This window comes from Crocuta crocuta, unplaced genomic scaffold (assembly GCF_008692635.1).
Source record: "Crocuta crocuta isolate KB4526 unplaced genomic scaffold, BGI_CrCroc_1.0 scaffold556, whole genome shotgun sequence".
NCBI classification, from domain to species: Eukaryota; Metazoa; Chordata; class Mammalia; order Carnivora; family Hyaenidae; genus Crocuta; species Crocuta crocuta.
In genome coordinates this window covers 2,649,133-2,662,282 of record NW_027527436.1, presented here as the reverse complement: position 1 = coordinate 2,662,282, position 13,150 = coordinate 2,649,133, and the positions used below count along the sequence as shown (strand labels likewise).

Here is a 13,150-nt window from a genome sequence, read left to right as displayed (position 1 = left end):
ATTGCTAATTTTCTTTCTTTTATTTCCAGGGAAACCTGAATTCTCATAATATTCTCCCACTTATTCAGGAGATCAGAATTAGATATCAATGAGAACACATTTTTTAAAATTTGATACTAAGCGTACTTGGAAAGAAATTCATCAGTGCATTTAGTTATTACTATTATTAGTGGCTCCAAAGAGGAAACTCATAATGTGCAATAATTTGTCTAAGTGATTTTGTCATTGGGGTAGATCTTTTTCCTTTTTAAAAATTTTTAAATATTTATTTATTTTTGAAAGAGAGAGACAGAGCATGAGCAGGGAGACACAGAATCCAAAGCAGGCTTCAGGCTCTGAGCTGTCAGCACAGAGCTGACATGGGGCTTGGACCTCAAACCGTGAGATCATGATCTGTGCCAAAGTCAGACACTTAACTGACTGAGTCACCCAGGCACCCCCAGGGTAGATCTTTTTCTTATAAAAGTGTTGTATCCATTGAAGAAACCTCAAAAGAAATTTTTTAAATATCACAATTCCAGCATTCTAGTATGATACCTAACTTCATTTTGGAAAGTTTCTGGAGTAGTGTGCACTCCAGTTTATTTTTCCTAATAATATTGACATATATGCAGTATTGCATTCTGTATTTTTTCCCATGTTGCTACATGGCCTTCAACACTAAGTTTTTAAATAATTATGTGATATTAAAATTCTATTAATGTAATAAATTAGTATTAAAATATTATAACCGTTAAATTCCACTTTAATTTACTTCAACATTTCCTATTATAAATGACACATCAATACTTTTAGATGCTTCCTGAAGAAATGCTTACCAAGAATTTGAGTAGGGACCATGGTCTTATAAAATATGTTTTAGTGTATGCTTATATAAGCCCTCAGTCTATAGCCTCTCAGTTTCACACCTGCCCTTCATCGCCTCCTTCGCAACAATGGAGCTGGAACCCGTACACCTTTTTCCTTGGCTAGCTGTCATGTTGTAATTGTCACAGTTCTGCAGTACACTTTCTGTCCCCTGGAATGGGATTCCAGGCACACGTCTAATAATGTCCACTCCCTATCTTTTTAATCTTTTAAAAGCCCAGACATCTCTTATGTAAATTGTCCAGTGATGATAACAAATGTCTGCAAAATTTAGCAATTCAAACCAACAATAAACATTTCTAATTTCACAGTTTCTATGGGTCATAAATTCAGGAAGGTTCTAGTCATGCTATTGGCCAGGTGACAAATGTGGCCTGTGGTAGCAGTTGACCAGCCCTTGGTTTAGTGCAATATTGTTTAACAAGCAAACAGATTACATAGAAGAAAAACCTGTTATTTCTGTTTCAGAGAGCTGCCAGGAATTTCTCTTATATAAAAAAGATACCATATTATATAAAGAACAAGAGTTTAAACAGCCTTCTAAATATTCTTCATTACAAAAGGCACTTATACTGCACAATAAAAGTAATCAGTATTTGCTTTATTTCAGTTTTAAATATATGAACCATACTCTTGCTCAAAAGAGCAGATTGTATGGTTTATGTAATTAAGTTATGTAAATAGGAAAACAGTTGCAAATAGTTCCTTACTAATTTGTGAAGTGTAACAATTTTCTTCTTTTTTTTCTTTTTAATTTCAGATATTCAGTACTTCTTAGACACTGACCTGTCACCATACACTTCGTATTCCTATTACATCGAGACTGCCAGTGTGCATGGCTCAACAAAGAGTGCACCTGTCATTTATAGGACGATACCAGGGGTCCCAGAAGGACACTTGAACTTAAGTTATATCATTCCTATTGGCTCAGACTCCGTGACACTTACCTGGACTGCACCTTCAAATAATTCTGGTCCTATAGAAAAGTATATTTTGTCCTGTGCTCCTTTAGATGGCATTCAGCCATGTGTTCCTTATGAAGGTCATGAAACCTCAGCTAATATCTGGAATCTGGTTCCATTCACCAAGTACCATTTCTCTGTACAGGCTTGTACTAGTGGGGGCTGTTTACACAGCTCACCCCTCACAGTGATCACAGCCCAGGCACCTCCCCAAAGGCTGAGTCCACCAAAAGTGCGGAAGATCAGTTCTACAGAGCTCCATGTTGAATGGGCTCCCCCAAAGGAACCAAACGGTAGGAAGCCAAGGCTTAGATTTCCCTGTCTGGGGCAAAACATGAATGAGAATCTAGGCATTTGGAACTGTGCAGTAAGAGTCTGGCAATTATGTTTGTTTTTGTAACTATAAGATAGAATAATTGAGATGGTCTAAAGATATTAGACACTCTTTGGACTGGTTCGTAGAACAAGTATATTTCTTTAATAACAAATTCCATTCATTTAAATTGCCCCTTAAAAGGCTAATATTATCTTTGCTCTTAATGACATCTGTCACAACACAAATGATGTTTCTAATTTGAAACTCACTTATGAAATGCATTATATTTGACTGTGTCAGAGCTAGGGCACCCACAAGCAGTAAATTTTCTCTCTTAAGAGAAGGATATAAAAGAATACCAAAAATATGTATATAAGCTAGCTAACTCCATTAATTTAATTTTTTGTCTTCATACAATTGAACCCTTGGTTGTATAGGCTAGATACAAATTCATAGATTTTTAGTAATTAATATCATGTATGTACTATGGCAAAACCTTTTTTTCTTAGACTTTTAAAGTTACTTGATAAGAATAGGTAGAAATTAAGTTTAGAATTCTAATATTTATGTTAAGTGGCACTTGTGTAAAACAGATAATAAAATTAAAATCCCTAATTTGAAAGTATACGAATTGGAGAGGTGCAGTAATCAAATTACACCCCTCTCCCCAAAAAAGCAATTCTTAGTAGAAATTATGGCCATTCACTCTGCAACGGATTGAATTTACCCATAATAAGTTATAGCTGTTTCATGTTTATGCATTCCCTTTTGGTTTGTTTTTACATGAATATGCCTTTTAGCGGTACTTCGTACATTCACCTATCCATCAGTTTGTCGTCTTTTATAAATCTCATCATCTGGATTATCAAAGGAGTGAACAGGTAATCTAGTAAGAAGAATAATGCAAAGCCAGACTCTTTAACTGAACTACACCCATCCCACCCCCAAGGTGTCACTTTGTCTGATGAGTCTTCTTGGTTCCATGCTTCACTTTTCTAGGAGTGATAACAAGATATGAGCTATACATGAAAAGATTGAGATCTGATGGAGAGACCATGTCAGCAGAAAGTCGAGTTTTTCAGAGCAGTGGCTGGCTCAGTCCTCACCCATTTGGAGAATCAGCCAATGAAAATGCATTAAAACCTCCTCAGACAGCTGCCACCATCACTGCATTGGAGCCATATACCACGTATGAGTTTCGAGTCTTAGCTGTGAACATGGCTGGCAGTGTATCATCTGCCTGGACTTCAGAAAGAACGGGAGAATCAGGTGAAGAAAAATGCTTTGAGTTCTACATTTAAGACTCCCAAATAAAAATACTGCCCCAAATGAAAGTCAACAGCACTAAAGAACATTGCTAAAAGCAAGAATTATAAATTTATATAGGCCAAGGAAAAATTTAATATATTGGTTGGCTACATAAATAACTCAAGGTCATAAAGCACTTGCAGTGAGTTTTAGGGGGAAAAAAGTAAATGGCTGAGCTATTACTTCAAGAGGGAAAAGTAACTGTCGTTATAGTCTTTTGGGAATGTTTGCCAAAAATAACAACCAGTTTCCATTCCTGAAGTAGGTTGGCCATATGTCCTATCTTGTTCCAAATTCAGCACACTTTATGTTCAGTGAAAGAGATAGCTGTTACCAAAGTCACAAATCCCATTTTGTTTTTATTTCTCTATCCAAAGCCAATAGTGTAGGTACTAGATAGTACCTAACGATAGAATCTTGGATATCAAACTCTGTAATTTGCAACTGTAGGCATAAGCAGTTGGCAATATGGTAAGGAGAATGAAATGTTCAATTTTCTTAAGATATCTTCACCACAACAAATGAGAGATTTTTAACCCTCCCCCTTACTCTTTACATTAAAAACACTTCAAATATCATGAGCCTTTAACCACAAAATATACTTTTGTTATGTTTTGAATCTTTGGATATTAAAAAAAAAAACCCAAGTCCTGATTTAAATTGGCTCTGTTAAGACTGTGGGAGGATAAGAGTAGCTTTAGGTTGATGTCCAAGGGAATCATTTCATGAATAAAATGTGCATTGTGCTTTAGCATCTCTTAATGACTAGCAGCCATCTTGGACAAATAATAGTGCCATGATAGCACAAGTGATGAGCCATGGCGTTCGGGAAGGGGGAAATCAAGGTCAGAAATGAAAAGTAATGGGTGAAACTGCAATACTGGACCATCATAATCTTATGGGTCACTGGCTCCTGAACGCGCAATGAGGTCCTTTGATAATACACCTTTGGTTAGCACATTTAAAATCCATATTAAGATCTCAAGGATGGCAGGGGAAGAATGTATGTGTGTATGTACTCTGAACATTTCAATCAAGATTTATTGACAACTTTAAAATTTTCTTTGGGGTTATGTAGAACATTTTAGATTCACCCCTTTCTGAAGAGTAATATTCTCCAAGCTATATTGGTGTGGCACAGTGAAATACGTCTCTACATTAGAACTCCAGTGTGTCACTGCATTGTTCTGGATTTTGTGGACTAAGACTCAGTTTTGATAACTTCTCCTTTCAAATGCTTCATAAGACCTATGACTTTCTACCCCAAATAATCTACTAGTTATCTTCATGAACATAAGCAAATTCCTATGTGATTTTTATTTTATAAATGGAAAATACCTTTGTTGGTAAAAGAAAAATGGAGAATATCTTTGCAGAAAACATGAAAAAGGAGTAGCTTTTATAAATACCAGTATATCCTTTGATTTTTAGAAATCAGGGCATTAATGTAAGGAATAGGGGTATGTCAGAGACTAGAATACATGTATGAATTTATTCCGAAACCTGTAAGTAATGGCATTCATTGTTGGTTGCTGTAATTGTTGTCATTGATAGTGCCGGCGTTCATGACCCCTCCCTCCATCTCCCCACTTTCATCGTCCTCCCTGAATGTGTCCTGGGAGAAGCCAGCAGACAATGTAACAAGAGGAGAAGTTACAGGGTATAAGATCAACATGATTTCGGAACAATCATCTCACCAATCTGTTCCGGCAGCACAGTCACAGGTATTGTTATTTGAACTAAAGTCCTTTCAAAATTGAATCGTATTCATTTTGATATTTTCTGAGTTTGCAGAATTCTGTGACTGAATTCTCTCTTCTAGATTCCTTAAGTGGAGCATTTGTTTCTTGATAGAATATCATGTGTACATGTGTACATTTATATCACTTATTTTTTCTAATATGAGCATGTATTAAAACAAAATAGATATAATGTTTAATAAAATCTGCTTTTTACATTTAACATATATCTTGTAAGAAGCCAACTTTCAGTAGCTATGTAACACCACATTATTTGGGCAGACAATAATGTATTTAACCAACCCACATTCCGTTGACATTTATACCATATACATTTTCTTTTGAAAATATAAGTAACATTGATAAGAATGTCTTATCTGTACATTTTGTATATTTCTCTTTCTGGAGAGAAAAGAATTCTCAAGAATGTATTATCACAGCTTATAGCAAAGGTTATTAACATGTTCAAGTTTTGGGATATGCAGTGACATATTGTCTACTAGTAATTCATACTCTAGCCAGCAGTAATGAGAATAATAGTCATAGCTAACTTATAAAGGCTCTATTGGGTACATGGACTAAGTCAATTGATATGCATATAACAATCCTGGAGGGTGAGAGGCTCTTCTTTCCTTCGAGTTTATGATGTGGATAATGTACTCCATTGGTCTATTCTACCAGCATGAAGGTGGCCAATGACAGAGGTGGCTGATGTTAACTGGACAAGTCATTCTGTGTACTTGGCTGTTTAGCGCCTCTTCTGAGGAAGACGCTCTTTGTTAGCATTAACACAATATAAAGAGACTTTCACACATAACTATCTCTCCCATCATCCTATCCAAGTTCTTCTTTTGCATACTTCCTGGTTTCTGATCTTCTGGTCTTTCCTTTTTAATGCTCATGACTAATACATTCAGGTCACTGCCATATAGTTCTGGTGTATTCTACCTTTGGACCCTTCCTTTTCCGCATAACATTGATGACAAGGTGCACTGCCTGAAGTTCTGATCATCAAGAGGACTTCTTACTGCTGATTTTTAAGACCATCCTTGAATGGAGCTATAGAGCAGCCATCACATATTTTTCACTTGCAACCACATACTAAGACAACCCATCTGTGATCCAAATCACGTTTCTGCTCTCTTAACACTTGAGGGATCTCCAAGAAGTGATAGGTCTGAGTTGAGATGGAGCTAAGAGTATACAAATGGTGGATGGCCTGGGGGTCCCAACAACCTGCTTGCCCAGCGTGTTATTCTTGGCTCTTCTTATGCCCATTACCAGCTATCCCTTTCCATTTTATGATGAATTTGTTGGACTTCCTCGGCTTCCTTAAACTTCCTTGGCTTCCTTAAGACATGGGATGTCTGACAGAACTCAACCCATGGGAGGTAACTCTAACTTCATGGGCATTTGATGTTCCATTGTCAGGTTCTCTGCCTTTACCAAGGCCCAATAGCATGCTAGGAGCTGTCTAGCAAATGGTGTTTAATTTCCATTGTGTAATATGCCCTTGCTCCAGATCCTGTGAGTCTACCTTGTAATTCTCTTTCTGAGAGCTTGCCGTAAATGTCTCACAGCATCTTTTCCCACTATAGTCACCTTTAGTACCACAGGCTCTGATAGACTTTATGTCCCAAGTTGCTTGGCTGCTTGCAAAACAACCTTGACCTTGACTAGCGGAAAAATCCATTTCAGCTCTAGGGCACACTCAGAGCTGGGAGCACCGCACATTACTAGTAACTTTATCAGAATAGTAGTCCTGGATGTGGAATATGCTCTCTTCAGAACCTAAGAAGGCCTGCCAGACATCCTGTTTCCTTCTTACTAGTGGTGAGTGCAAGATGCAATAAGTTGACCTTTATTTTGGAAGGGGTATCCTAGCATATCTCAGGCTACTGGACCCCTAAACAATTTATTGATGTGGCAGACCCCTTGATTTTCAAAAACTTGATATCTCATTGTTTGGAGCACATAATATGTACCAAGGCCTCAATATACCTGCCATTTCTTGATTCTCTGATTCTTTCCTTATTAATTTTTTTAATGTTTATTCAGTTTTTGAAAGAGATGGAGACAGAGTGTGAGTGGGGCAGGGACAGAGAGAGAGAGACACACACACACAGAATCTGAAGCAGGCTCCATGGTCTGAGCTGTCATCACAGAGCCTGATGCAGGGCTCAAACCCACGAACTGCAAGATCATGACTTGAGCCAAAGTCTGATGCTTAACCAACTGAGCCACTGAGGTGCCCCTCTCTGATTCCTTTCATAGGATGTTATTAATATGGAGAGCCAATACTACCAAGGAGGGTATCACAGTTTGCTTTGGATTGATGAATTTCAAATCTTCTTTGTCTTTCTTCAGTGCATTAATAGCACCCAGCAGAAGCCATGTAATTCCCCAGTCCTTATAATTATTACTTTCCTCAAAGTAGTCCATATAATTTCCAGTTCCACTAAACCAGTAAACTTTTCTTGCTCTGTAAGCCATCCCAGTTCACCACTAATGAGTTTAAGAGCTTCACTAGAATGTGCTAGGGGCCACCATCTATAATGAGGTTCTCTTTGCCAGCTTGCTGGTTAGTGAGCCAGCTCCAAAATATAATTTTAGAGTCACCTTCCTGGGGCCACTCCTGCTCTCATCATCTTAGGCAAAGTTCTCTGGAAAACAGATTCTGGGGTAGAAGATTGAGTACAGAAGGTTTCCTGGGAGTGCTCTCTGAAACTACGCAAGAGGGATGTAAGAGATTTGGGGTTGAGCAGAATACGAAGCTGACTTGCCATGCAATAATTAAAGGATCTAGGCTGATCCCGTGGGTAGTTCTGAAACTGAAAAGACCTTATGAGGTTATCCTAAAGAAGTCAAGGGGCCATATCTTTGTACCCCATTGTAGAGGTTTCCTGGGACCACATTAACAAATTGCCAGAAACTGAGTGATGTAAAACAACAGAAATTTTTTCATTTTCTAAGTTTTTTAATGTTTATTTATTTGAGAGAGAGAGAGACAGTGTGTGAGCAGGGGATGGGCAGAGAGAGAGAGGGACACACAGAATCAGAAGCAGGCTACAGGCTCTGCGCTGTCAGCACAGAGCCCAATGTGGTGCTCCAACCCACGAACTGTGAGATCATGACCTGAGCCAAAGTCAGATCCTTAACCAACTGAACCACCTAGGTGCCCTGAAATTTATTATTTTTTTAAAGGAAGGCCGCAGTCTGAAGTCAAAGTGTTGCTAGAGCCATTTTCCCTCCAGTGGCTCTAGGTGAGAATCCTTCCTTGCTTCCTCCAGGTTCTGGTAGTTTCTGGCATTCCTTGGTTTGTGGTCTCATAACTCCAATCTCAGCATGTCTTCACACAGTCGTCTTCTCTGTGTCACTACCCCCTTGTGCCTGTGTAGCCCTCCTCTTTCTCCTATAAATATATGACTTGTATTTAAAGCCCACTCTAAATGTACAATGATTTTATTAATTACATCTGCAAAGACCCTATTTGCAAGTAAGATAACTTTCTGAGGTACGAGGTGAACAAGAATTTTTGGGAGACCCTCTTCAACCCATTACGAATAGGTTTCCCAATATTTTTGAGCCTTTTCAGTAGATAGAACATGTATACAACACAAAACTAGAAGACGGAAAAAAGCCAATAAATAATTTATGATTTCTTATTACACTTTTTCCTTAGTCTGGAAATAAGTACTCCCTACTTTGCAACTGTCTCAGGTGATAAAAACAGAGCTAGTCTTATACATATCTCTTAACTTAAACAACTTAGTCTACCAATCCAGTATATAATAGGAATTAAGGTAAATTTACAGCTATAACTTTTTTGTTTGGTCCTTAATTTTATACCGTATTTATCACTGGTGTTTTGTTGTTGTTTTTGCTATTCTTTTGCTTTGTAAACTATTCTTTCCTTGTAAAATTGTTTCAAAGCAACTATTACTTGTACTATAGCATTCTATTCCAAGAAGTAAAACTAAGTAAAAAACTTAGTTCATATAAACATAGCCTTGGATATCAGTTTGTTTGTTTATAACACTTGTGCCAATTGCTAGCCATCCACACATCTCTGTGCTTCAGGTCTTACTCACCTGTAAAATAGGAAAACAATTTCTGCTTACCTATGTGGTTTTTGTGGAGCTTAATGAGCTTGACAAATATTAGATACTATTAGCGACTCTTATTAATGGCCTAAGACTATAATACACTTTTAAAAGATCATTTTATCATTCAGTGGAGCAGGAACAGATTTCCTTATGACAAAAATTATGTCAATGCATCCCTTTTGTTTAAAAGTCCTTTCTTTGTGGACTAATTAAAAGAGAGATGTAAATATGTCACTTTTTTCTCTTTCTTATGCTTTCTCTCCCCCACAAATGTCTACCTACTTTATCATGTATTAAAGAAAATGAAATCGAGAGTGGCAAAGTCAACATTTTCACCTCAGTAGTTAAATTTGTATCCACACTGACCTTAATGTAAATAAATAACCAAAATTTCTAGGGAAAGGTAACTCTAAAATAACTATTAAGGAAACTTTGCCTAAGAATGTGGCAAGGAAGGGACACCTGGGTGGATCAGTCAGTTAAGCACCTGACTTTGACTCAGGTCATGATCTTGTGGTTCATGGGTTCGAGACCCATGTCGACCTCTGTGCTCACAGCTCAGACCTTGGAGCCTACTTCGGATTCTGTATCTCCCTCTCTCTCTGCCTCTCCCCAACTCACACTCTGTCTTTCTCTCAAAAATAAACAAACATTAAAAAAATGTTGGCAAGGAAATATATCGAACTGTTGATGTTATCAGTGTAGGATTTCAAGCTTCTACAGATTTGTCTCCACCTCTTTAAAGATTTATCCCAAAGAAAATTTTCAACTAAGTTGATCCTTTAAGACATGTAAAATGACTATATATATGATAAAGACAAAGTTTATCTGAGTGATTATTTTATGTGTTCCAAGTTTGAAGTTAAATGTCTTTTTAAAATCATATAATTTATAACAATCATATGTAGAGAAGTAAAAGCCCATCAAAATCACTATCAATCTACATTTTTTCTTTTTTTAAATGTTTTATTTATTTTTGAGAGAGAGATAGAGATAGCATGAGCAGAGGAGTGGGAGAGGGAGTGAGACACAGAATCCAAAACAGGCTTCAGGCTCTGAGCTAGCTGTCAGCACAGAGCCTGATGTGGGGCTCAAACCCACAAACCGTGAGTAGAAGTCGGACACTTAACCAACTGAGCCACCCAGGTGCCCCGACGTTATCTATTTCTTATTATATTTCATTATGTGTTCTTGCTATGAAGAATAGATTATTCAAAAAATGATTCAACATTTTAAATTTAATTAATTAGGAAACACTTTATTTTCAAATTAATTTTTTAAAATTTGAATATAGTTGATATGTCATATTAGTGTCATGTATACAACATAGTGATTCAACTTCTCTATATGTTATGCTATGTTCACCACAAATGCAGCTACCATCTGTCACCACACAATATTATTACACATATTACACATTTTAGATTCCACATATGAATGACATTCATATCATATTTGTCTTTCTCAGTATGACTTACTTTATTTAGCATAATACCTTCTAGGTCCATCCATATTAGGTCCATCCATATTGTTGTAAATGGCATGATCTCATCCCTTTTTATGACTGCATAATATTCCACTGTATTGTTTTTACCACATCTTCCTTAAAATAGGAAACACTGTACTGTATTTTTACCTGAAAACAATTTCATTTTCTAAAAATATACATTAATCCCACCAGGGTTGTTCTAAATGGGATAAATTTTATAGCAATATTCAATAAACTTGACTCATTTCAGTTTTTTTCTTAAAAAATTTTAAATCCATGAAGAGAAGTACAGAAGAGAATTTAAAGTACAAAAGATAAAATTTTATAACCTCAATAACAATTTTAGAATTAGAAAAATAAAGGACTCATAATTTGCTTTTTGAATTTTTATAATTTCTAAATGTAATTGTAAGGAAATAATACTACAGTTTTAAATTATTCCTAGATTCTTAGACTCTTTGAAATCACCTTTATTTCTAAAAAATATATAAATGATGTAGTTCATATTCCATTCACACTTCTTTCTAGATCTACTCATTTATGTTATGAAATTTTAAAGCGAATGCCTAGGCAAGTATTTCAAATAAATTTTGGTGTACTTCTAAAGGGAGAATATCTGGAAAATTACTTCAAATGTTACTAACCTTTACAACTGTCTGTATTTATATTTATGGAAGATTATTTAATATGAAATTATAATAATATCCCTTAGAAAAAAGTTTTATACTCATGCTTGGTTTCATACTTTTTGTTTTAATGACTTTTGTTCTTTTATTCTGAATCTAATCTCCAGTGGTTTTATATCTATAAATTCAGTAAACTTATATGGTTGCTTTTGGTCATTCCTAGCTATAATGATGGACCAATACTCAGTGTTAGTTGTTTAATTATTAGTTTATGAACTATGGCCAAGTTCCTCTCGGCCTCCTTTACTCAAGTCTGCTTTTTTCCCTTGAAATTGTGTGATAAAGACAATATTTGAAAAAAAAAATGTAACTGATCTAATCTGCATATGCTTATTTGCATAAAGAAAGATAATTGAGAATTGACCTCATGTGAATGCTCAGTCATGTGTTTACTTGTTTTTCTTTTTCTTTTGTGGCTTTTAATTTTTAAAGAAAATGATGGGATTGATTTAACATTGTGACATTTTTCTGTACGAGTTCCATCAAATGATGTGTGGGCATTACTGCATGGGGTTAGTTTTGGCCAAGCCCCATGGTTTTATTTGGCCTTTTCATGATAACAATGGCAATGTCACCATGCTTTATCTCTGCCATTGGTGACAATAACCATACCACCACGCTGCTTTATGAGGCAATAACTTGGTTTCCTCATTTATCCACTCAGGAACTGGATTATTACCTCATAAAACAGTGTGATTGTACAATTATCAATTAAATGCTAGCTTGCTGAGATGCTTCAAAAAAAAAAAAATCCCTTTCCTAATAGTGGTTGGCAATAATTTCTTTGTCTGAATTCGTAGAATATGACTGGGTTCATGGATTCTTGACTGCCAAAGTTATATTTCCCGCACTGTTTATCTATTATCTGACTTTTTTTCTTTTTTTTTTTTGCCTTGAAGGTGTTGTACACTGCTAAACCCCAAGAACTGTCTTACATTGTAAAAGAACTAAAACCTTATAAGATATACAACTTTACTATTTCTCTCTGCAATTCAATTGGTTGTGTTACCAGCGCTTCAGGAGCAGCACGGACGTTGGCAGCAGGTAAGCAAGTTTTGATGGACATGAAAAATACGAAAAATATATGGTATATTTATAAACGAACACCTATAAAGCTCAACACCTTCTCTAGTTTGGACTTAATACTTGTCTTTTCTGGTTTCTCTTGCTCCCTGATCACTAACCCTGATTGCTAGCTATATTGACATCTTTACACAAACAAAAGTAAATAAATAAACTCAGGTTTGTAAGAGGTCCCGGGAGCCCTGAGGTGTAGCTGTGCTCTAATAGGAAACACAGTTAGATGCAGAGTGACTCCAGGGCTCAGGACCCACCCTCGGTCCTACTGACGGCTTGACAGTTGTCAGAAGCATTTAGGAAGCTTGTTATGAGGGCTCAGGATACTTCTTCCCTCAGTCTTGATCCTTTTTGTGGACTTTGGGTCTACCCAGTTCCTTTGGGGTAAGGACAGACATCCAGGCTTAGAGACCTCTTTTCAGAGGTGATTTCTTACATTGATCCAAAATATCTCTGTGGCCTCTTCAACATTCTCCTTCTACTCCTTTCGACGCTCTCTTCAGTCTAATTCATCTCTCTCGTGACATTACTTCCAAAAACATTTTCAGTTCTCTCTGCTCAAGTCTCTCCTCTACTCTGCACACCACAGCACCCCCCGTC

The 13,150-nt window shown here is 36.6% G+C and overlaps 1 protein-coding gene across 1 annotated transcript in view; it reads left to right on the top strand.

The window, feature by feature from the left end:
- USH2A (usherin) overlaps positions 1 to 13,150 on the top strand; it is a 717,315-nt gene that overhangs the window by 185,381 nt on the left and 518,784 nt on the right. The window contains exons 16-19 of the mRNA XM_077759473.1: positions 1,628 to 2,122; positions 3,145 to 3,414; positions 5,008 to 5,177; positions 12,373 to 12,517. Coding sequence (XP_077615599.1) covers positions 1,628 to 2,122; positions 3,145 to 3,414; positions 5,008 to 5,177; positions 12,373 to 12,517 — 1,080 coding nt within the window. The remainder of the gene's footprint in view (positions 1 to 1,627; positions 2,123 to 3,144; positions 3,415 to 5,007; positions 5,178 to 12,372; positions 12,518 to 13,150) is intronic.